This window comes from Rhinopithecus roxellana, chromosome 9, assembly GCF_007565055.1.
Source record: "Rhinopithecus roxellana isolate Shanxi Qingling chromosome 9, ASM756505v1, whole genome shotgun sequence".
NCBI lineage: Eukaryota > Metazoa > Chordata > Mammalia > Primates > Cercopithecidae > Rhinopithecus > Rhinopithecus roxellana.
The window spans coordinates 135519408-135546012 of record NC_044557.1 but is presented as its reverse complement, the minus strand read 5'-3'; the positions used below and the strand labels follow the sequence as shown (position 1 = coordinate 135546012).

At 39.7% G+C, this 26605-nt stretch overlaps 1 protein-coding gene across 1 annotated transcript in view; it reads right to left on the bottom strand.

Moving 5' to 3' along the window:
- INTS9 (integrator complex subunit 9) overlaps positions 1-26605 on the bottom strand; it is a 125690-nt gene that overhangs the window by 80773 nt on the left and 18312 nt on the right. The window contains exon 2 of the mRNA XM_010370900.2: positions 14775-14902. Within this exon, the coding sequence (XP_010369202.1) occupies positions 14775-14902 (128 nt within the window). The remainder of the gene's footprint in view (positions 1-14774; positions 14903-26605) is intronic.

Sequence of the window (26605 nt, the reverse complement as noted above, 5' to 3'; positions counted from 1 at the left end):
TGCTGGTAAAATTAAAAGCTTAATGACCAAGGTAATGTGTGAAGAAAAAGCCCATCAGGATTCCAAGTTGGATGGCAAAAGGATTTCAGCACTCACTACAAAATTACCTTCTGTGATGCAAAAGTCAAGGACAAAGTAAGGGTGCGGGACTAAAAGAATCAGAAACCAAGTATCTGTAAGGTCTCTCTTCCTCTTCTCAAAATAATTTGATCAGATGCTAAGTCTGTAATTAGATGATAGGTATGAAAGTCAACATAAAAGCATAAATATGTGAATATCTGTCAATCTTTTAGAAATGGTTAAAAACCTGAATAAAATATAAACGCATCTATTTTCAGAAAAAAGTGAGAATTGGGGGTGGGGGTAAGTTTTTTGTTGTTGTTGTTGTCGTCGTTTTTTGAGACGGGATCTTGCTCTGTCACCCAGGCTGAAGTGCAGTGGTGCAATCTCGGCTCACTGCAACCTCCGCCTCTTGGGTTCATGCCATTCTCCTGCCTCAGCCTCCCGAGTACAAGTGCCCGCCATCACACCCAGCTAAATTTTTTGTATTTTTAGTAGAGACGGGGTTTCACCGTGTTAGCCAGGATGGTCTCGATCTCCTGACCTCATGATCCACCCGCCTCAGCCTCCCAAAGTGCTGGGATTACAGGCGTGAGCCACCGCACACAGCCGGGGGTGGGGGTTAAGTTTTAATTATTAGGTTGGTGCAAATAATTTTGACATTAATTCCAAACTTACAGAAAAGTTGCAAGGATATGAATACAATGGACTCTCACATACCCTTTATCTAGATGAACTGTTTACATTTTGCCTTTATTTAGCCAAAAGTGAGAATACTGATTTATATTAGAGAATGAAAATCACTACTGGAGGCCGGGTGCAGTGGCTCACACCTGTAATCCCAGCACTTCAGGAGGCCAAGGTGGGAGGATCATTTGAACCCAGGAGTTTAAGCCCAGCCTGGGCATCATAGTGAGACCCTGTCTTCACAATAAATTAAAAAATTAGCAGGCTGTGGTGGTACACGCTTGTAGTCTCAGCTACTTGGGAGGTCAAGGAGGGAGGATCACTTGAGCCCAGGAGGTCAAGACTACAGGAAGCCATGATCATGCCACTGCAACAAAGTAGGATCTTGTTTTGAAACAAGACACTGTCTAAAAAAAACAAAAAAAGAAAATCACTACTGAGAGAATCAAATTTGACTGGTATAAATCACACCTGATAAACTATTTTTTTTTTTTAACTCTGGGAGTTTTTTAAAAAGTTTTTTTAATAAACTCTGGGAGTTTTCTGCTCTAACTTTTCAGAAAAATATGCTATTACCATTGGTTGTTTTAATTCCCACCTCATTTCATAGTCATATATTTTGAAGACTTCTTACTTCTTGAAAAATATATTTGCTATCAGATCAGATTAAGAAAGCAAGTATTCCAATAAAAGTGTAATGACAAGACAATGTGGACACTGTTCTCATTTCATGCATGTTAACTCTCTAAAACAAGGTTATAAATATCTACTTCCCTTTACAAAGATAACTGGATCAAAGGACACACACTCTGTCTGTTCCCCATCAGACCCACACAAATCAGATGACAGATGCAGTTAGCTGTTCTCAACAAACGTTTAGAAATAGTAAGTTGCTTATTAGAATATAACTAATTTTTTAAAAAGCAAAATTTTCAGGTGTTGTGGTTTACTCCTGGAAAACATTTTTTAATAACAACAAAGCCATCTATTATACTTGGGTGATTACTTTGGGTTAGAGCCCCTGCTAGTAGATGAGACTGATGCTCAAAGGAAATCATGACCACGTTGTGACAATAGTGCCAATGACAAAGGGATGCAAATACATTACCACATGGCAAAGGGATGCTGACTATAGAGATGAAAATATTTGCTTACTGTGTTCCAATGAGTTAATGAATAAATCACAAAGAGTAAATTTTAAGTTACCAAAGGGGAAGGGACTTCGTTTTTTGCTTTTAATGATTACAAAGTTCGATGGTGTAAACTTTGTAAACAAGGAGATAGAGATCTTTCCACAGAAATCTAATAAAATGGTCTGGCACAGTGGCTCATGCCTATAATCCCAGCACTTTGGGAGGCGGCGGTGGGTGGATCACCTGAGGTCAGGTGTTCTAGACCAGCCTGGCCAACATGAAGAAATCCTGTCTCTACTAAAAATACAAAATTATATGGGCATGGTGGTGCTTGCCTGTAATCCCAGCTACCTGAGAGGCTAAGGCAGGAAAATCACTTGAACCTGGGAAGCAGGGGTTGCAGTGAGCCAAGATGGCACCACTGTACTCCAGCCTGGGCAAAAAGAGCAAAATTCTATCTAAAAAAAAAAAAAGAAAGAAATCAATCTAATAAAACATGGGAGGTAAAGGTGCCCAAAAAAAAAAAAAAAAAAAAAAAAAAGATTGTAGAAGAGCACATCTTTGCACCTGCTATTTTACTAACATTTCTTAGGAAAAAAGGATACCATTAAAATTTTTAGTCAAAAAAATGTATAAAAGATTTTTAAAGTAATTGTTTATTTTGGAAAAATAGGTAAATTATTCTAAGATTTCTGTGGAAAGGTCTCTATCCCCTTGTTTACGAAGTTTACACAGTTGAACTTTAATCCTCAAAAGCAAAATAACCTTAGACAAGTAATCTATTGCCTAGGAAAACACTGAAAAGAAGATTGAACATTATACACAATTTCTTTCTTTTTTTTTTTTTGAGGCGGAGTCTCGCTCTGTCGCTCAAGCTGGAGTGCTGTGGCACGATCTCAGCTCACTGCAAGCTCCGCCTCCTGGATTCGTGCCATTCTCCTGCCTCAGCCTCCCGAGTAGCTGGGACTACAGGCGACCACCACCACGCCCGGCTAATTTTTTGTATTTTTAGTAGAGATGGGGTTTCACCACTTTAGCCAGGATGGTCTCGATCTCCTGACCTCAGGATCCGCCCATCTGGGACTCCCAAAATGCTGGGATTACAGGCGTGAGCCACCACGCCTGGCCCGCAATTTTTTTTTTATTTTTATTAGAGACAGAGTCTTACTCTGTCGCCCAAGCTGGAATGCACTTGTGAGATCACAGCCCACCGCAGACTCGAACTCCTGGGCTCAAGTCTCAGCCTTCCGAGTAGCTGGGACTACAGGTACATACCACCACATCCAGGTATGAAATGTATTACTTTTATAATCACAAAATAATAATGAAAGAGGCATGAGTCCATTCATTCACTTATTCAAAAAATACTAACAAGCTTAATACTCAGTGCAAAGTGTTGGAATGACAGTAAATAAACAATCCTTTCCTTTTAGGAGTTTGCAATCTAGTATAGGGAGTCATTACACCAGAATAAAATAAGAGCTCTGACAGGGGTACACAGGAGGTGCCTGGGTTCACAGAAAGGGCACTTTTGACAGTTTGCAGTGAGGTGGTAGAGCAGAAAATAGGAGTTAGGAAGTGAAGGTGGAGGAGGTCTTTCAAGAAGAAGGAAACAGGGAGGAGCCTCATCACAGGGTGCAGTGTTGCAGGTGAGTAAGGTGTTCATCTTTTCATTCACTGATTTAGGAATCTTTATTAGTATATCAAGATATTGGTGACAGGACTAGGTGCCAGCGATAGGACTGTGAGCAAAATACTCCCTCCTCCTGAGGAAGCAGGCAAGGCACACGAATCCAGTCAGCATGCAAATTGATGGGGACAAGTGGAGGTAGCATCAAAAGATTTCCCTGGGGACACGAGGACTGAGTTGAGATCTGGACAGGAGCAGAGTCAAGGGGAAACTGGGGGCAGGGCCTGAGGGACTAGAAAAAGTTTAGCTCCCACTTACAGGTGAGAACATACAGAATTTGGTTTTCCGTTCTTATGTTAATTCACCAAGAATAATGGCCTCCAGCTGCATCCATGTCACTGCAAAGGGGATGATTTTGTTCCTTTTTTCTGGCTGTGTCGTCTTCCATGGTGAACAGCCCAGCAGGTTCCTTCAGTCCTTTTCACCACCAGTCCTTGGCATGGACAGCTTCCATGAAGGTTATTCATTTATTCACATGGAACTTTGAGCAGATTCCAAGTCCCTCCCAGTCCCCATCCAGCTAGAATGCCATCATTATGTCCTTCCTGCATCAAAACTGTAGTCATGGATGATCTCACAGAGTCTTCCAAGCTGGAAAAACAATATATGTGACTGCTCTGAGGAAGGAGTCAGAAGATTTCTTTGAAACTATTTAATAGAAGGAAACAAAGAACAAGAGGCAGAGTATAAAGAAGGTACTGGAGGGGCAGGCGTGAAGCCTGATACACTGAGATGAGTGTGGTGTTTGTCCTAAGAGCAATGAAAAACCACTGAAAGGTTTTAAACAAGTAATATAAGATTAGATTTGTGCTTCTAAAAGATGACTGTGGGGAAAACAGAACCATGTGCCTTCTGATAATAGATACCACCATCAGCATGGTATTCCTACCAAAAACAGTAACCCCAACCTAATCATGAGGGAACATCAGACAAACCCAAATTGAAAGTCATTATATGAAATAATTGGACATACTCTTAAAAACCTCAAGGTCATAAAACACAGACCAGGAAAGTCTTCCAGATTAAAGGAGTCTGAAGAAATGACAGCTAAATACAATGTGGATAGGATCCAGATGAGATCCTGGACCAGAAATTACCATTTCTCTTTTGCTATAACGGGTTTCATAGTGAATTATGAATTGGCAAAAGTGGAGACATGTGTATAAGGTATACAGATTAGACACTGGTATACTATCAACGTAAATTCTCTGATTTTGATTTTTGTATCATGGTTATGTTAGATGATGTCCTTGCTCTTTGGAAATACACTCAAGCATTTACGGGTGAGGAGCATCATGCCTGCATCTCACTCTCAAATGGGTCAGAAAAAGATTATGTGTATACATATCAAGAGGAAATGATAAAGCAAATTTGTTAAAATGCCAATAAACTGGTAAAGGCAATCAGGAATTGCTTGTACTGTTTTTGCAGCTTTTCTGTAAATCTGTAGGATTTCAAGTAAAAAGTCACACAAAAAAGATGACTCTTGATTGAGACAGGGTCAAGATGAGAATTGAAGAAACTGGTGAGGAGGCTTTAGTAATGACCTATAAAAGATGAGAATGACTACAGCAGCACTGAAGAGAAGTGACTGGATTCTAGAACTATTTAGAAGGTAAAAGTGTCAAGGCTTAATCAAAGATTGAATATGGAGGAGTGAGGAAGAAGGCTGAATCAAAGTTAACTCCCAGTTTTCTGGTTTTTAATAAAAGGATACCATTTACTAAGATAGGAGCTTGAAGAAAACCCTATCTGGAAGGATTCGTTTTCCTCTTCTGGACCCAGTCTGATCATGAAAAAAAGTTTGAGGGCATGTTGAGTTTTTTTTTTTTTTTTTGAGACATGGTCGGTCTCTCTCTCTCTCTCTCTCTCTCTCTCTCTCTCTCTCTCTCTCTCTCTCTCTCTTCTCTCTCTCTCTCTCTCTCTCTCTTCTCTCCCTCTCTCCCTCTCTCCCTCTCTCCCTCTCTCTCTCTCTCTGTCACCCAAGCTGGAGTGCACTGGCATGATCATGGCTCACTGCAGCCTTGTCTTTCTGGGCTCAAGTGATCCTCCTGCCTCAACCTCCCAAGTCAGCTAGGACTACAGGCACACATCACCATGCCTAGCTAATTTTAAATTTTTTGGTAGGTATTTGGGACACATCAATCTGGAACTTGGAAAAGAGTTACTAACTGAAGATACACATTTGTAAGTTGCTATTTGGATGGTTATTGCAGCTCTGAGCAATTTATTTTATGTAATTTCAACTTCTATTTAGATTCATAGGGTACATATGCAGGTTTGTTACCAGGGTATATTTCATTATGCTGAGGTTTGGAGTATAACTGAACCTGTTGCCCCGGTAGTGAGCATAGTAGCCAAGAGTTAGTTTTCCAATCCTTGACCCCCTCCCTACTAGCCCTTCTAGTAGTCCCCAGTGTCTATTGTTGCCATCTTTATGTCCATGTGAACCCAATGTTTAGCTTCCACTTACAAGTGAGCACATACAGTATTTCGTTTTCTTTTCTTATTATTATTATACTTCATGTTCTAGGGTACATGTGCACAACGTGCAGGTTTGTTACATATGTATACATGTGCCATGTTGGTGTGCTGCACCCATTAACTCGTCATTTACATTAGGTATATCTCCTAATGCTATCCCTCCCCCCTCCCCACACCCCACAACAGGCCCTGGTGTGTGATGTTCCCCTTACTGTGTCCAAGTGATCTCATTGTTCAATTCCCACCTATGAGTGAGAACATGCGGTACTTGGTTTTCTGTTCTTGCAATAGTTTGCTGAGAATGATGGTTTCCAGCTGCATCCATGTCTCTACAAAGGACACAAACTTTTTTATGGCTGCACAGTATTCCATGGTGTATATGTGCCACATTTTCTTAATCCAGTCTGTCACTGATGGACATCTGGGTTGATTCCAAGTCTTTGCTATTGTGAATAGTGCCGCAATAAACATACGTGTGCATGTGTCTTTATAGCAGCATGACTTATAATCCTTTGGGTATATCCCCAGTAATGGGATGGCTGGGTCAAATGGTTTTCCTGGTTCTAGATCTTTGAGGAAACGCCACACTGTCTTCCACAATGGTTCAACTAGCTTACAGTCCCACCAACAGTGTAAAAATGTTCCTGTTTCTCCACATCCTCTCCAGCACCTGTTGTTTCCTGACTTTTTAATGATTGCCATTCTAACTGGTGTGAGATGGTATCTCATTGTGGTTTTGATTTGCATTTCCCTGATGGCTAGTGATGATGAGCATTTTTTCATGTGTCTGTTGGCTGCATAAATGTCTTCTTTTGAGAAGTGTCTGTTCACATCCTTTGCCCACTTTTAGATGGGGTGGTTTGTTTTCTTCCTGTAAATTTGTTTAAGTTCTTTGTAGGTTCTGGATTATCAGCCCTTTGTCAGATGAGTAGATTGCAAACATTTTCTCCCATTCTGTAGGTTGCCTGTTCACTCTGATGGTAGTTTCTTTTGCTGTGCAGAAGCTCTTTAGTTTAATTAGATCCCATTTGTCTATTTTGGCTTTTGTTGCCATTGCTTTTGGTGTTTTAGACATGAAGTCCTTGCCCATGCCTATGTCTGGAATGGTATTACCTAGTTCTAGGGTTTTCATGGTTTTAGGTCTAACATTTAAGTCTCTAATCCATCTTGAATTAATTTTCATATAAGAAGTAAAGAAGGGATCCAGTTTCAGCTTTCTACTTATGGCTAGCCAGTTTTCCCAGCAGCATTTATTAAATAGGGAATCCTTTCCCCATTTCTTGTTTTTGTCAGGTTTGTCAAAGATCAGATGGTTGTAGATGTGAGGTATTATTTCTGAGGGTTCTGTTCTGTTCCATGGATCTATATCTCTGTTTTTGCACCAGCACCACGTTCTTTTGGTTACTGTAGCCTCATAGTATAGTTTGAAGTCAGGTAGCGTGATGCCTCCAGCTTTGTTCTTTTGACTTAGGATTGTCTTTGCAATGCAGCCTCTTTTTTGGTTCCATATGAACTTTAGTTTTTTCCAATTCTGTGAAGAAAGTCATTGGCAGCTTAATGGGGATGGCATCGAATCTATAAATTACCTTGGGCAGTATGGCCATTTTCACGATATTGATTCTTCCCATCCATGAGCATGGAATGTTCTACCATTTGTTTGTGTCCTTTTTTATTTCACTGAACAGTGGTTTGCAGTTCTCCCTGAGGACGTCCTTCACATCCCTTGTAAGTTGGATTCCTAGGTATTTTATTCTCTTTGCAGCAATTGTGAATGAGAGTTCATTCATGATTTGGCTCTGTTTGTCTGTTATTGGTGTATAAGAATGCTTGTGATTTTTGCACATTAATTTTGTATCCTGAGACTTTGCTGAAGTTGCTTATCAGCTTGAGGAGATTTTGGGCTGAGATGATGGGGTTTTCTAAATAGACAATCATATCATCTGCAAACAGGGACAATTTGATTTCTTCTTTTCCTAATTGAATACCCTTGATTTCTTTCTCTTGCCTGATTGCCCTAGCCAGAACTTCCAACACTATGTTGAATAGGAGTGGTGAGAGAGGGCATCCCTGTCTTATGCCAGTTTTTAAGGGGAATGCTTCCAGTTTTTGCCCATTCAGTATGATATTGGCTGTGGGTTTGTCATAAATAGCTCTTATTATTTTGAGATGCGTTCCATGAATACCTGAATTTATTGAGAGTTTTTAGCATGAAGGGCTGCTGAATTTTGTCAAAGGCTTTTTCTGCATCTATTGAGATAATCATGTGGTTTTTGTCTGTGGTTCTGTTTATATGCTGGATTACGTTTATTAATAGATTTGCATTATGTTGAACCAGCCTTGCATCCCAGGGATGAAGCCCACTTGATCATGGTGGATAAGCTTTTTGATGTGCTGCTGGATTCGGTTTGCCAGTGTTTTACTGAGGATTTTTGCATCGATGTTCATCAGGGATATTGGTCTAAAATTATCTTTTTTTTGTTGTGTCTCTGCCAGGCTTTGGTATTAGGATGATGTTGGCCTCATAAAATGAGTTAGGGAGGATTCCCCCTTTTTCTATTGATTGGAATAGTTTCAGAAGGAATGGTACCAGCTCCTCCTTGTACCTCTGGTAGAATTCAGCTGTGAATCCATCTGGTCCTGGAATTTTTTTTGGTTGGTAGGCTATTAATTATTGCCTCAATTTCAGAGCCTGCTATTCGTCTATTCAGGGATTCAACTTCTTCCTGGTTTAGTCTTGGGAGAGTGTGTGTTGGGAGAGGAATTTATCCATTTCTTCTAGGTTTTCTAGTTTATTTGCGTAGAGGTGTTTATAATATTCTCTGATGGTAGTTTGTATTTCTGTGGGGTCAGTGGTGATATCCCTTTTATTATTTTTTATTGTGTCTATTTGATTCTTCTCTCTTTTCTTCTTTATTAGTCTTGCTAGTGGTCTATCAATTTTGTTGATCTTTTCAAAAAACCAGCTTCTGGATCCATTGATTTTTTAAAAGGTTTTTTTGTGTCTCTGTCTCCTGCAGTTCTGCTCTGATCTTAGTTATTTCTTGCCTCTGCTAGCTTTTGAATGTGTTTGCTCTTGCTTCTCTAGTTCTTTCAATTGTGATGCTAGGGTGTCAATTTTAGATCTTTCCTGCTTTCTCTTATGGGCATTTAGTGCTATAAATTTCCCTCTACACACTGCTTTAAATGTGTCCTAGAGATTCTGGTATGTTGTATCTTTGTTCTCATTGATTTCAAAGAACATCTTTATTTCTGCCTTCATTTCGTTATGTACCCAGTAGTCATTCAGGAGCAGGTTGTTCAGTTTCCATGTAGTTGAGCGGTTTTGATTGAGTTTCTTAGTCCTGAGTTCTAGGTTTGATTGCACTGTGGTCTGAGAGACAGTTTGTTATAATTTCTGTTCTTTTACTTTTGCTGAGGAGTGCTTTACTTCCAACTATGTGGTCAGTTTTGGAATAAGTGCGACGTGGTGCTGAGAAGAATGTATATTCTGTTGATTAGGGGTGGAGAGTTCTGTAGATGTCTATTAGGTCCGCTTGGGGCAGAGTTGAGTTCAATTCCTGGATATCCTTGTTAACTTTCTGTCTTGTTGATCTGTCTAATGTTGACAGTGGGGTGTTGAAGTCTCCCACTATTATTGTGTGGGAGTCTAAGTCTCTTTTTAAGTCTCTAAGGGCTTGCTTTATGAATCTGGGTGCTCCTGTATTGGGTGCATATATATTTAGGATAGTTAGCTCTTCTTGTTGAATTGATCCCTTTACCATTATGTAATGGCCTTCTTTGTCTCTTTTGATCTTTGTTGGTTTAAAGTCTGTTTTATCAGAGACTAGGATGGCAACCCCTGCCTTTTTTTGTTTTCCATTTGCTTGGTAGACTTTCCTCCATCCCTTTATTTTGAACCTATGTGTGTCTTTGCATGTGAGATGGGTCTCCTGAATACAGCAAACTGATGGTTCTTGACTCTTTATCCAATTCACCAGTCTGTGTGTTTTAATTGGACCATTTAGCCCATTTACATTTAAGGTTAATATTGTTATGTGTGAACTTGATCCTGTCATGATGATGTTAGCTGGTTATTTTGCTTGTTAGTTGATGTAGTTTCTTCCTAGCATCGATGGTCTTCACATTTTGGCATGTTTTTGCAATGGCTGGTACCAGTTGTTCCTTTCCATGTTTAGTGCTTCTTTCAGGAGCTCTTGTAGGGCAGGCCTGGTGGTGACAAACTCTCTAAGCATTTGCTTGTCTGTAAAGGATTTTATTTCTCCTTCACTGATGAAACTTAGTTTGGCTGGATATGAAATTCTGGGTTGAAAATTCTTTCCTTTAAGAATGTTGAATATTGGCCCCCACTCTCTTCTGGCTTGTAGAGTTTCTGCCAAGAGATCTGCTGTTAGTCTGATGGGCTTCCCTTTGTGGGTAACGCGACCTTTCTCTCTCTTAACATTTTTTCTTCAACTTTGGTGAATCTGACAATTATGTGTCTTGAAGTTGCTCTTCTTGAGGAGTATCTTTGTGGCATTCTCTGTCTTTCCTGAATTTGAATGTTGGCCTGCCTTGCTAGGTTGGGGAAGTTCTCCTGGATGATATCCTACAGAGTGTTTTCCAACTTGGTTCCATTCTCCCTGTCACTTTCAGGTACACGAATCAGACGTAGATTTGGTCTTTTCACATAATCCCATATTTCTTGGAGGGTTTGCTCGTTTCTTTTTACTCTTTTTTCTCTAAACTTCTCTTCTTGCTTCATTTCATTCATTTGATCTTCGATCTCTGATACTCTTTCTTCCAGTTGATTGAGTCGGTTACTGAAGCTTGCGCATTTGTCACGTAGTTCTCGTGTCATGGTTTTCATCTCTATCAGGTCATTTATGGACTTCTCTGCATTGGTTATTCTAGTTATCCATTCATCAAATCTTTTTTCAAGGTGTTTAGTTTCTTTGCACTGGGTTCGTAGTTCTTCATGTAGCTCTGAGAAGTTTGATCGACTGAAGCCTTCTTCTCTCAACTTGTCAAAGTTATTCTCTGTCCAGCTTTGTTCTGTTGCTGACGAGGAGCTGCGTTCCTTTGGAGGGAGACAGGCGCTCTGATTTTTTGAATTTTGAGCCTTTCTGCACTGCTTTTTCCACATCTTTGTGGTTTCATCTACCTTTGGTCTTTGATGATGGTGATGTACAGATGGGGTTTTGGTGTGGGTGTCCTTTCCATTTGTTAGTTTTCCTTCTAACAGTCAGGACCCTCAGCTGCAGGTCTGTTGGAGTTTGCTTGAGGTCCACTCCAGTTAGGTTACTCCCAGTTAGGCTCTCCAGTTAGGCTACTCTAGGGTCAGGGACTCACTTGAGTAGGCAGTCTGTTAGTTCTCAGATCTCAACCTCCGTGCTGGGAGAATCACTACTCTCTTCAAAGCTGTCAGACAGGGACATTTATATCTGCAGAGGTTTCCGCTGCTTTTTGTTTAGCTATGCCCTGTCCCCAGGGGTGGAGTCTACAGAGGCATGCAGGCCTCCTTGAGCTGTGGTGGGTTCCATCCAGTTCGAGCTTCCTGGCCTCTTTGTTTACCTACTGAAGTCTCAGCAATGGTGGGTGCCCCTCCCCCAGCCTCGCCGCCACCCTGCAGTTAGATCTCAGACTGCTGTGCTAGCAATGAGGGAGGCTCTGTGGGTGTGGGACCCCCCGAGCAAGGCACGGGATATAGTCTCCTGGTGTGCCGTTTGCTAAGACCCTTGGTAAAGCACAGTATTAGTGTGGGTGTGTCCCGATTTTCCAGGTGTTGTGTGTCATGGTTTCCCTTGGCTAGGAAAAGGAATTCCCTTCCCTCTTGCGCTTCCCGGGTGAGGCAATGCCTAGCCCTGCTTCGGCTCTCACTTGTTGGGCTGCACCCACTGTCCTGCACTGACTGCCTGACATGCCCCAGTGAGATGAACCCGGTACCTCAGTTGGAAATGCAGAAATCACCCGACTTCTGTGTCGCTCATGCTGGGAGCTGCAGGCTGGAGCTGTTCCTATTCCACCATCTTGGTGCCAACAACCCAGTATTTGGTTTTCTACTCTTGTGTTAATTCACCAAGAATAATGGCCTTCAGTTGCATCTATGTCACTGCAAAGGGCATGATTTCATTCTTTTTTTTATGGCTGCGTAGTATTCCATGGTGTATATGTACCACATTTTCTTTATCCACTCCACTGCTGAGGGACAGTTAAGTTACTTCCATGTCTTTGCTATTATGAATAGTGCTAAGCATTTGTTAAATGCCCTTGGTGGAGAATATGATGGCCAAGCAATGAACACTGAAGAATGTCAATACATGATGGCCAATTACAGGAAAACACATCTCCAAAGTATACAGAGAAAGAAGGGTCACAGAGGTAAGAGGAAAACCAGGAATGCATTATCATGGAGGTCACTGCTACTGAATGATCAAATAAGATGAGGACTGACAAATGCCCATCACGTCCAATGACATGGAAGTCATGTGGGACCTGAGAGGTTCTAGTGGAGTGGTGTGGGCAGAGTGAAGACTGGACAGGGTTTAGAAATGCTGAAGGGGAGAAACAAGTTGAGAGAAATTAAAATTGTTTTTTAAATTTTAAGTTAAATGTGAATGATTATAATTAAATGACAATCAACTTGGAAAAGTCCAAGCAGATATAAAATAATAATTTAATGAATTAGTTAATTGTAATAGTAAAAGGACTCTGAAAAAGCGATTAGGATGGAATCCACAAGAGATAAAAGCAATTTATTCATACAACAAATACTTACTGAGTAGCTACCACATGCCAAGAATAGTTCTGGGCAGTGGGGATACAATGGAGAATCAAATTCCCTGCCTTTATGAAACTTACATGTAGTGGAGAAGAAAGACAATAAATAAATATGTACTCATAATATAATAAATGCTACGAAGACAAATAAAGCAACTGAGGGGACAGACAGGGTCAGGAATACCACTTTAGGCAACTGTGTCCTGGTCTAAGCAAAAGGAGACACCTTTTTTAAGAAACCGTATGGACAGCTAACCATTCTGCTAGTAGAACACTCTGAGAGTTAAAGAATGGGAAGGGGAAGAGAGTTCTCATCCAGTTCTCATCACCCAGGAAATTCATGACCCCACAGAGCAGGTTGGGCTCCGTTTTGGAATCTCTCATGGTATCTTAGACTTCATTTTTTAAGTAATTATCCTAAATATATATACTTGTTTTCTAATCACAAGTGTAATTAAATATTCATCTGTGTGATGTCTTTCTCCCTGATGGACTGTAAGTTTCATGAGGGAAAGTAGGTTGTTCTGTTCATCTCTAAATCCTCTGGTCCAGAACAGTGCAGATTTTTAATAAACATCAAAAAACAAACATTTTGTTCTTTGGGGGAAAAAGACAATAATATCAGGCTATTTTATTAGGAAATAACCAATTGTCATGTAATTAAGCTCCTCCCAACCCAGTTTTTGGGCAATATCTGTGGGTGGTACATGTACTTCTTTTTTTCTTTTTCTTGTTTTTGAGATGGAGTCTCTGTTGCCCAGGTCAGAGTGTAGTGGCACGATCTCAGCTCACTGCAACCTCCACCTCCCAGGTTCAAGTGATTCTCCTGCCTCAGCTTCCCAAGTAGCTGGGATTACAGGCAGCTGCTACCATGTCCAGCTCATTTTTTTTTTTTTTTTTCTGTATTTTTAGTAGAGATAGGGTTTCAGCATGTGGGCCAGACTGGCCTCAAACTCCTGATCTCAGGTGATCCACCAGTCTCAGCCTCCCAAGGTGCTGGGATTACAAGCCTAAGCCACTGCGCCTGGCCTGTGGGTGGCGCATGTATTTCTAAATGCTGGGTGTAATTATAACTGAATTCCATTAGCTTTGCATAAAATGTAATCTGGAATTATCTCTGACCTTATCCTCACACCACCTTACTATACCCCTTATCTCAGAAAAATCAATAGTTGATGAAAATTTTAGATGGTTCATCAGGTTATCGCTGTGAATAATCATTGTACTCAGTGATATCTTCAGGAATGACTGAGATAAACTAGAAAGCTTACCCAGCTTGCTATGCTTTTGAGCTCTTAAATCTGCTTTAGATAGCTTTTCCATATCCTATCTTGTATGTGGTGTCACTTATTGCTACTGTAAGTATATTTGCTTCTACAAGGTAGCCACATCTTTTACAAACTGTTTCTAAATAGTAGTATGCTGGGAAACCAATTTCCTAAGGCAAAGTCTTAGTTAAGCATAAACAGTGCTATTGTAGGCCTCAGGCAATCTGTCTCATTTAAGATATGAACTTGGGCTACATATGTGGTTCTAAATCTAAAGTTGACTTAGTATGAAAATAATGCACAGAAGCCTATCGAAAAGAAATGTCAGATTCCATGCTGTTAAGTCTCTGCAAAGGCTGCTAAATAATTCTAAAATTCAGTTCTTGGGCTCATCAGTTGACCATTTACCAGCTCTTATGTGATGAAAGATGAAATATACATGACCTCAGTTGTACTGAGCAGTTGCAGGAACATTTTACAGAAGCTCAGAAGAAGTTATAATAAAGAAGCCAATCAATAAATCAATAGAACACTTTCCATCAACTCAGCCAAAGGAAATTATTTTGATAAAGAACATTTTTAAGGGAACAAAGCAAACTTACGACAATACACTAGGTACTAGTAACAGTCATACTAACGGTACCATTTTTCAGCAAACTTAAAGCTCATTTTTTCTTTGGCTGCACCAGCACATACCTTTGAACAAGTGGCAAAGGAAGGAAATTGAGGGTAGAGGTCATGTCCAGTCCGCAGTCCAACATAATGGTGGTTGATTTGAATTTGAGCACATTGCATGGTAAGGTTGGGTGCCCTGACAGGCAATACTGAAAAAAATTAAATCACTTTGATCAGTAATTAATTACAGAAGAATCCTACAAAGTAAAGTGAATTAAATAACACTGATGATCTTCTCTCATAAGACCAGAATGTTAAGTTCAGCTAACTTTCTATGTGGTTTCCTCCCTTTTACTGCTTGGGGACTTGTTTCCCCAGCTGTTCAAAATACTCAAGTCTTAGATCACGCCCGTCTGTCTTTTCACAGGGTGCCAAGCAAGCCTGGTTTTAGATGGGCCACAGTTATTCAAAATAGAAGGTTTCAAGGCTACGGTTATTCATTCCATTCTCACAAGACACTGGTGAATTATCATCTTCCCCTTTGTATGGAAGTACTGTCTAAAGTTGTGGATGTCAATGCAACTCTAAGCTAGACACTCACACTGTGCTCTAGGTTTGGTTTTCTCCCCTTGTAAATAAGTGACCTTGCTCAAAGAGGAACTGGTTAGAAAGGTTAACTAACAAGCATGAGTAAAGGTTTATGCTCAGTCTTGTCAGAAGAAACGACTCAAAAGGACAAGTGACTTCCCTGATGTGCAGACACTAAGCAGGAGTGTGGGAACCTACTTCCAGACAAGTAGGAGTCTTTATGCCTGTGGTGGCAGAGCTCAGAAGTCAAAGGGGCACAAGCCACAATGGTGTCTTCAAAGGAGAGTGAACACAACACATTGACCCGAAACATTTCTCATGTTCTCCTCAATGTTGTGGCAGTGACAGATCTGCCACACTGAAAATTATCTATATGGGACATGCTCAGCAATTCCATTGCTGCTCTGAAGAAAAGAAATGGAGGAAGACCCTTTCCCCAACTTTTAAAGCCCTCCCTTGAGCAACAAAGCCCAGAAAACGAAGGGAACAGTGTGCTAAATCCACTAGCAAGTCCATTCTCTCCATTTTTTTCCCCTTGGGACAGAGTCTCACTCTGTTGCCCAGGCTGGAGTGCAGTGGTTCGATCTCGGCTCACTGCAACCTCCACCTCCCTGGTTCAAGTGATTCTCCTGCCTCAGTCTCCCAAATAGCTGTGATTACAGGTGTCTGCCCCCATGCCTGGCTAATTGTTTTGTATTTTTAGCAGAGATGGGGTTTCATCATGTTGGCCAAGTTGGTCATGAACTCCTAATCTCAAGTGATCCGCCCACCTCCTCGGCCTCCTAAAGTGCTGGGATTATAGGCGTGAGCCATGGCACCCAGCCCTCTCCTGATTTAAGCACAAGGAAAGCACCAGTGGGAGTGAAGCTCCATCAATGCCCAGCCCCATATGGCTACAGTCCCTTAGGCTAAGTCTTTCCAGGTATTTGCTGCTCTGTCGGTTCTATCTTTGTGTGGATGACTTTTCTCCAGAGGACATTACAGGAACTGATAATTTTTGAAAACTGCATGTTCTAAAAATGGTAAGGCCAAGAGCCAAGAAGTTGTATTTTGCAAGCTGCTTCTTCATTCCAAGTTTATGTATGATGATTATATTTTACCAAACAAAAATTCACAAGTCATGGTTTGAAAAGATGCAAGGCACTTACAATGAAAACAATACAAATTATTCAAAATTGCAATTGTCCTGAAGAAGTCTAGGATCCATGATTTTGGTAACTACACTTTACATAAGTTCCTTCTTTGATAGGTATCAGAATTACAGTAAATTTTTTCCTCCTAATTAAGACAGAGATATTCCTATCTCTACCCACCATCTGGTTCCCTATTGCTACTTGGTCTTTATTTCCATCTAAAAACTATTTGTTCAAGATAAACTATCTCAAAATGAACACAAAGCATCATGTTAAACTTGCTCCAAATATAGCGAATGTTCCAGGAAAAGCTTTCCTATATTTTTCCTTTCAAAAATAAGAAAAAATCAGATATTCAGAAAAGCATGGAAGAAAATAAAATGAAATGCATATAACACTTATTTCTGAGTGGGAAGATTATTGTCCAATTTTCTTCTTTCCGCTTTCTCTATTTTCCAAAAGTTCAGCAATGAGCTTTTACTACATTTTTATAATCAGGAAAAAAAATGTGATTAAAACAAAACAGAAAATTTAGCCAGCCACATTGAATCACAAAATCTTTTTTATCTTCCTCCTTAATTCTAAATTATGGAGGATAAGGTACACCAGAAAACAGAGGAATATGTAAAAATTTTAAAAGCTGATGCTCAAAATATTTCAGCAAAGGAAGTTCGCTGAAAGACTTTACATTTGTTACTGTCGTTAAAGGCCAAAGGCCAAAGAAAAGTGAGGAACGCTTTCTAACAGCTACCACCAAACGGAACAAACATTTTTAGAGCACTGATGAAAGGTGCCAGGCCTTATTTGTATGGATGAGAAGGTTGAGCTCTACCAAGTTTCAGCAGCTTTTCTGGGAAGAGCTGGACACACAGCGAGGTCCCTCTGACTCCAAAGATCCCACTCATGCTTCCCAAACTGCACTGCTCACCATGGGTCAACTGAGTGCACAGGAGCACAGAGTGGCTTGCCTGAAGTTCACACATTTGTACAGGAGGCGCTTGCAAAGGGCCCAGACCTTGTGGCCTCCAGCGATGCTCTTTGGGCAATTCCAGTTTTCTGCCTCTGTCATCAAGCAGCGTATCATCTACTGAGGGTTATGAGACTAAGGCTCAAAACCAGTAAGTAATTATGGAAATAAAATTATCTACAATCGCACCAATCTGATCATTTTTATATTCCATCTTTTTTCATATTTGTAAAAGCTGTAATTTTAGTATTCATACTGCTCTGTGTGCTGCTTCAACTCTTGATGACTATGTTTTCCTCATGTTACATCCCACTTCATTTTTATTGGCCTAAGTAAATATACCATGGTTTGTCTGGTCATTCATTCCCTTATTGTTGAACATTGAGGGTTGTTGTCTGTCACTCTACTATCACAAACATGGCTGTGGTGATTAGTGCATAAGTCTTTTTCCACACTGGGCTATTTTTTAAGATGATTCCCAGAAGTGGCACTAACTGGGTCAAAAAAGATGAGGATTTTACAGCTCTTTCAATCTGCTGCCAAAATGCTTTCCAAAAAGGACTGTACTTATTTACGTCATTGGTAATATATCAGAAGATCTGTTTCACTGCTCAAACCCATGAGCATTATATTCAAAACCATGTAGAATCTGTACTGAAATGCAGTTATCACCCTAGTAGTAGCCATGTAGAGCTAATTAAATGACCCTAACCAAGGAAAGTTAACTATGTGATAAGTGGCTTTAGTTCTGAGAGGCAGTTTGGTGCAATGATATAAAGTAGGGAATTTGAAGTTAAGACTGCCTGGGCTCAAATCTTGACTGCACTCAGTGTTAATGTGTGATTTGGGGAAGTTACTTAACTTTGGACTGTAAGGTGCAGTAATAGAACCTATCCCTGTAGCAGAGTTGATGGGAGGACTAAATGAATGGATACACTACCTGGTAAACAGTAAGTGCTTTTAGTTGCTATTAGTTACAAAATCATTAAGGGGCTGAAGAGGTCATCTAAGTTTGGATGGAGTAATTTATATTCTACAGCGGCACTCACTAACATCTTATATATGTGCATCCCCTAAGACTAGGTGAAATGAATGAACAATTTTATAAATAGTTCCCATTTTGCTAGTCTGCTCTTCAGGAAGATAGATCCACTAGTAAGTATAGAATAAACTTTATTTTTTTTCCAGCTTAACAAGCACATAGCAATGCTTTCATGTTCACTTTATTTCTACTTAATTAAAAAGCTACAGGTTTTTCTGTGATCACAATCTATAGTTGGCTCTCCATATCCATAGCTTATGCATCCACAGATTCAACCAACTACAAATGGAACAATATCTGAAAAGAAAAAACTACAAATAATAAAATATAACAACGCAGCAAAAGTTATATACATTTTAAAATGCAGCCTGGGCGTGGTGGCTCACGCTTGTAATCCCAGCACTTTGGGAGGCCAAGGTGGGAAGATCACCTGAGGTCAGGAGTTCGAGACCAGCCTGACCAATACGGTGAAACCTCGTCTCTACTAAAGATACAAAAATTAGCTGGGCGTGGTGGCGAGTGCCTGTAATCCCAGCTACTTGGGAGGCTGAGGCAGGAGGATCACTTGAACCCAGGAGGCAGAGGTTGCAGTGAGCTGAGATCATGCCACTGCACTCCAGCCTGGGCGACAGAGCAAAACTCTGTCTCAACAAACAAACAAACAAACAAAAAGCAATGTACAACTATTTGCACAGCAATTATATTGTATTAGATGTTATCTACAGTGGGTATGGAGGGACTACTATACTATCTGTATTTCCCTGTGTGCCTTTTTTTCACAGAATAAGTGGAAATTCGTTTTGAAAGTTACATGTGGCTAAGACAAACGTTATATTTTTTGAATAAAAATTTTATCAGTTATACTTAATGTATATATTTCTCATTCTGTTATTTTCATTAAAAAGCTTTTATTATGGGCAGGCATGGTAGCTCATACCTATAATCCCAGCACACTGGGAGGTCAGGGCAGGATAACTTAAGGCCAGGAGTTTGAGGCCAGTCTGGGAAACACAGTGAGACCCTGTCTGTACAAAAAAAAAAAAAAAAAATAGCCAGGTGTGGTGGCACACAACAGATGCCAGAAGACAACTGGAGTAGTATCTTTGGGGTTTTAAGGTAATTTGCTACCCCACAATTCCAACACCATCATTGTCGAGAAGTAAAGTTAAGAAATTTTCAGACCAACAGTAAGTAAGAATTCACTATTTCAACACCATCACTGAAGGAGGTATATTCAAGGTTATATTTTAGGAAGAAGGGAGTTGAACTCAGAAGAAATAGGATACAAGAAGGATTGGTGAGCAAATAAATTGGTTAAAATATTGTTAAATAATAACTATTTTAAAAGTCAAATTATTCATTGACTCTAAAATATGATGAAAACACATCTGTCTTTTATTTACACACCACTGAGAAAAACAGCAACAATGAGAAATAAATCAAAACACAGTGCTTTAATGATGGGACTGAACAGTGCATTATATTATTACGCTAACTTCTTTTTACTTTGAAATTCCTTTCATATAGTGCAAGAAATCTGTCATTTGTCTTCATGTGCATTAGAACGAGATAGGGAATCCTGTTGTACATATCTTGGTTATAAAACATCAAAGCTTCAACTTGGCCAGATGTGGGGCTCACGCCTGTAATCCCAACATTTTGGGAGGCGGAGGTGGGTGGATCACTTGAGTGATTAGCCCGTCATGGTGGTATGCACCTGTAATCCCAGCTACTCGGGAGGCTGAGGCAGGAGAATAGCTTAAACCCAGGAGACAGAGGATGCAGTGAGCTGAGATCGCACAACTGTACTCCCTCCTCAGAGACACAGCGAGACTTTGTCTCAAAAAAAAAAAAAAAAAAATCAAAGCTTCAACTTGTGGTCAGTTTTCATAGTAAAAAAAAAAAAAAAAAAAAAAAAAACAAAACAAAACAAAATCTGAGCGAATCAGAAGAAACAATAAAAACAAAAAAATCATAATAACTAAGACTTAAAAATCAAGAAATAACAGTATAATCATACTATTGAAAAATATAATGGTAACTAGCAGAGTCAAAAAAGTTCTCTCTTAAATTTGGGAACCGGGGACTGAGAGTTTTTCCAGTTTGTAAAACTATTTGATTTATTTTTAACTGTGCATATATAAAATTTTATTTTAAAAAATCCACATTAGACAATGATTCATCAAATGAAAAAAAAATGGATGTATCTATATGATTTAGAAATAAACCTAGAAACCTATTTAGAAATAGCCCAGCTACTTGGGAAGTTGAGGCAAGAGGACTGCTCACACCCTGGAGTTGAAGGCTACAGTGTGCTGCGATCATGCCACTGCACTCCAGCCTGGGCAACAGAGCTAGACCCCATTTCTAAAAAAAATTAGTAAAATTTTAAAAACCTGGAAATAGATTTTAAGACAAAGATTATTATATAAACAGTTCACTGGTAATATATAATAACTGTGACCCTTATGCACAAGCAATGTAGCCTCAAAATACATGAAGTGAACTTTGACAGAATTCCAAAGATTTCAAGGGGAGAAACCTGCTGCCAGTCTAGCTGTTTTAAGCTGCTATTAAAATATTCTCTTTGTTGTTGGTGCTCTGCTTTTTCGAACACAGGTATGAGGTATAACTTACTTTCCTTTTGGTTTATGCTTCTAACACATAAGAACTCGTCTTTCACAACTGTGAAAATACTGTCAGCCACGATCACTTTGAATATGGCCTCTCTCCATTCTTTCTAGTTTCTACTTCTGGAATGCCTATTAAATACATGTGGTAATGTTTCATTTTACTCCCCCTTCCCTGTTTATCCTCTTTTTTTTTTTTTTTTTTTTTTTTTTTTTTTTTGCTATGTATAGTGCATGCTGGGTATTTTCTTCAGATTTATTTTACATTTTGCTAATTCTTTCTTTAGTGGTGTCAAATCTGCTATTTAACCAATGGGTTAAATCCTGAAATTTTCTTCCCAGTGACTATGTTTCTCAAATCTAGAAGTCCTCTTTCCTTATTAAAAACAGCATCTTATTCTTTTCAAAGGTTTGGATTCCTTCATACATGCCTTTAAATCACTTTCACATATTACAGAGTCTCCATGTTACATGATTTTCTGAAGTTCTTGGTAGTCTTATTACGTCTACTCATCCTTACTCATGGTGGATTTCAGATCCTTGAACAGTTTGCATGGTGAGCCCATTTTGGTAGGGCTTTGTGGGAATTTGTGGGAACTCTATGAGGAATGGGTTGAGGCAGGTCACCAATAAATGTCACCATTTTGAGACCATTTTATGTTGATTTCTCAACTTAAATATCTGTACTGTAAGGGGAGCATACACATCAGACTCTCAACACTCTCAAAACACTGGCCCAAGCTCCTTGCAGAGACGAGCTTCCTTACAGACCCCAGGAGCAAGCAAATGAAATTTTTCTAGTACTCCCTTCACTGATGTATATAGTCCTTGGGAGTTTCTTGATTATCAATCTTGAAATATACATTTTGAATGTCACATTTATTACTAACAAGATTAAATCATATTATGCTAAGGCTTCACCAAATCTAATACTTCAAAAATCTGCTGGCTGGGTGCGGTGGCTCACACCTGTAATCCCAGCACTTTGGGAGGCCGAGGGGGGCGGATCACGAGGTCAGGAGATTGAGACCATCCTGGCTAACACAATAATACTCCATCTCTACTAAAAATACAAAAAATTAACTGGGCGTGGTGGCAGTTGCCTGTAGTCCCGGCTACTCGGGAGGCTGAGGCAGGAGACTGGTTGTGAACCCAGGAGGCGGAGCTTGCAGTGAGCCAAGATCCTGCCACTGCACTCCAGCCTGGGCGACAGAGATAAACTCTGTCAAAAAAAAAAAGAAAAGAAAAAATAAAAAGAAACAATCTGCTTTCCAGCCGGGCGCGGTGCCTCACGCCTGTAATCCTAGCACTTTGGGAGGCCGAAGGTGGATGGATTCCCTGAGCTCAGGAACTGGAGACCAACCTGGGCAACATGGTGAAACCCCATCTCTACTAAAATATAAGACATTAGGCCAGGAGCAGTGGCTCACGCCTGTAATGGAAGCATTTTGGGAGGCCAAGGCGGGTGGATCACTTGAGGTCAGGAGGAGTTCAAGACCAGCCTGGCCAACATGGTGAAACCCTGTCTCAACTAAAAAAACAAAAATTAGCTGGGCGTCATGGCATGCGCTTCTAATCCCAGTTACTTGGGAGGCTGAGGCAGGAGAATCGCTTGAACCCAGGGGGTGGAGTTTGCAGTGAGTGGAGATGGCGCCACTGCACTCCAGCCTGGGTGACAGAGTAAGACTCTGTCTACAAAAAAAAAAAAAAAAAAAAAAAAAAACAAACTAGCCGGGCATGGTGGCGAGCACCTGTAATCCCAGCTACTTGGGAGGTTGAGACAGGAGAGTCACTTGAACCTGGGAGGCAGAGGTTGCAGTAAGCTGAGATTAAAAAAAAAAAAAAAAAAAATAGGCTATACAAACAAAATGACAGTCAGCCAACTTAATCTCACAAAAATCTTTAAAAGCAGTATGAAATACTGTGAACGTCATTAAAAAAAAATTGGCAAATTAGTAGATTTGGCAATTTGGTCATATGACAAATTGAATTTTAGTGAACTGACTTTGGGTAACAAGTCTCTTTTTTTTGTGTGCAAAAAGAACCATAGTCTAAAACATCATCTATGTTCTTTTCCCTAGTCTTGTTTAAAGTAATTACAATATGCATAGTTATTACGCTATGGTGTTTATTAGGTATCAGGTACTACTCTGTAACAACTTTATATTTTAACTCTTATAATCCTCCCAAGAATGCCATGAGGTAGGAATTATTTTCCCATTTTACAGATGCAAGAAATGAGGCACAGAAAGTATAAAACTTTCACATGATCTCAAAGTTCTAAGAAAATGTGCCAGGACTTGAACCTGGACAATGAGCTCCGGAATCAGTACAGTTAGCCAACACAGCATACACACCATGTTACACAGTATGAAAGGCATTGTCAGAGACCTAAAGAATTATTATTTTTTGCAGAGGTGGTATACTCTAAAAGGTCTTATTTTGAATTGGTAAGAATGCAGATGAGTTTATAATCTGGTTCTGAACAAAGAGAATTAGCTGACTGATGCAATAAAGCAAAGGTCCCAAGTAAATTAAATTATTAAATTGCCCTGCAAACCATCATAAGTAGTAATTTTCTTTCATTGGTTTCCTTTCCATTCAAAAAGAGTGAGAAGATTCTCTTACTGTAAAGTAGTTTTGCTGCTGAGACTGCCTTTAATTATCTATACTGTAACCTGTAACTTCTAGGCTGAATTGATGCCAATAGCTCTTACTCTTGCTTGAGAGAACTGCACAGTCATAAAGAAACTATTTTTTTTTTTAAATAGGCAATAGTGTTAATGAAATAAGTTGTAAACGACATCACCAATTTTTTCTGTTTTCTATTTAACCAACCCATGTATCACATCATCCAATATCTCATTTGACATCAGCATAAAGTATTAGTTCTAACTTTGCTGATACATTGATATTAGCCTGAATGAAACCCTAAATTCTGTGGGTCTCAAATATCTTCATCTGACAAATGAGGAGATTTAACTAGATTATTTTAAGCTTTCTTTTAACACAAAAATGTTGTTTCTCATTATTCCACCATTTCACTGGATCAATCAAAACTCCTGTTTTTTATAACCTGTCACCAACACGTTTGTGACATTGTACTCTTTACAATTGACTTTCTGGGCCGGACGCGGTGGCTCATGGCTGTAATCCCAGCACTTTGGGAGGCTGAGGTGGGAGGATCACCTGAGGGCAGGAGTTCAAGACCAGACTGGCCAACATGGCAAAACCCCGTCTCTACTAAAAATACAAAAATTAGCTGGGCATGGTGGCACGTGCCTTTAATCCCAGCTACTTGGAAGCCAAGGCAGGAGAATAGCTTGAGGCAGTGGAGGTCGCAGTGAGCCGAGATCACACCATTGTACTCCATCCTGGGCTGCAGAATGAGGCTTCTGTCTCAAAAAAAAAAAAAAAAAAAAAAAAAAAAAAAAAAAAAAATTGACTTTCTGAAAATGTAAAAAACTATACAATGCACAAGCTGGAACTAATTTCAAGATCATCTAGTCTAAATGCTTCCTTTAAAAAAAAATCTTTTATTATTTTCTTTTTAAAAAGTTTAAAATAGAGATGGGGTTTTGCCATGTTGCCCAGGCTGCTGTTGAACTTCTGGGCTCCAGTGAGTGATCCACCAGCCTTGGCCTCCCAAAGTGCTGGGATAACAGGCGTGAGCCACCATGCCCAGCCTAAATATTTCTTTTAGAAACAAGGAACCCTGTTCTTCCAGAGCTTGTAAACTTTTCTCTTCTCCAACACATCCAAGTATTAACATTCACTGCCATCAGTAAATGCAGCTTACTAGCAGACACTCCATGGCCTAACAGGGCATATATGGTTCCCAGAGGGACAGGGAGCATCTCTACCTTATATTACCCCATTCTGAGATGCTGGCTTCCACTGAGGCAAATTTGCCTAATTTGGAGGCAAATTACCCCTGCTAGGAATTTTGGGCCAAGCCCTCCAATAATCAGAGTTCTATAAATACATTTCAATTTTATTTGGTAATCTTTCACTTTCTTCCACTTTGTGTCTTGATTCCATCTCGCAGGAGAGCTGTTAAATGTGCCAATCATACTCACTGTCAAAGTGACTACACAGCTGCATAAAAGAGTAGGATAATTTTCCACTTGTGCAGAAAATCTGTAGCATGCATGGTGAACACAGAAAAGCCACTTTCTGGTTGAAGAGTGGCTAGATATCACACACAGCTGAGTAACTGCCACTTAGGGTTGCTCCCTCACGCTCATCCTGTCCTCTACTTGGCTTTCCATGAAAACGAGACAAGCAGCAGAGGGTGGTCATAAAAAGCAAAATTTCCCCAACAGAAGCACAGGAAGGGTGGAAATGTTGATAGTAAACCACTAAGGGTAAGGGAAGGAAAACAGGTAGGGGCTGACTTTGGAACCAACATTGTTGGCTATTTGGAACCAGCACTTAATACACATTAAAAAGTAATTATAGTTGATGAAAAAAGTTCATAGAACTATATATGTGACTCTGTTTGTTATATATATGTATATATATATGTATGCATAAAAGACTGTAAGCACACACACCAAACTGATTGAAGTGGTTACCACAGGGAAGAGTGGCTGACCGTACTGGAACTCTCACTTTCTACTTAGATACTTCTGTATCCTTGACTACTACTTCTTTTAAACATTAACCAGAATTTTTTTTTTTTTTAGAAATCAGAAAAAAACTTTTTTTTTCTCTTTTTTTTTTGAATAAAGAGTCACTACCAGAGAAGTTTCTATTGGCAACAAAGTTTTTAAGGACAATATAATTTATACAAATTGCTGAAAATGTGCAACAATGATAACTGGCAAGAAAAATGGTTAACAAAATGGTAAAACTTGTACATGGCTAGAGGATCAGCATCAAGAAGGGAGACTTATTAGTGTAATGTTAATTCAAGAGGAAGCTAAGAATTTATTCTAGCATGTTAGAAATATGCTTTTTTTCTCTCTCTTAAACCACATATAAATGCAATGGTTCAAGTTTCAAGGTTTAGACAAATCTGGACATCAAAATCAATCACAAAGCATAGAGCAGAAATACCATGGATATCAGGGAGTTCCTGATCACAATTGTGAAGACAATCAGGAAGGGGTTCCCTAACTTAACAGACTTTCAATGCAGACAAAAGTGTTCTATATTTAGGGGGAAGATGCCTGGTATAATACATTTCAGCAAGGAGGAGAGCATGCCTAGTTTCAATCTTTGAACAAATATGCTTCTGGGTGGATCAAGAGTTGGGGGTGGGGAGAAGTTTACGCCCCTTTAGTAACTTCAGTTTTTCAAAGAAATGGATTGCCAAACAGCTTTTGATAAATTGAGTAAGTTTTTAAAGACAGCGAACATTTATTAATCACTGACTTCATGCAGGGTTATTCACATGCATTTATGTACGCACAAAAACCAGGCTGACTGGCTAAGTACTAGGGCCAAGAAAAGGCTTTTCAATGGAAAAACTTCTTACTAGTCACACCATAATAAATTAGGAGTCAGCAAAGGAAAGAGCTTCCATTTGCCTCTACCATTTGGTAGAG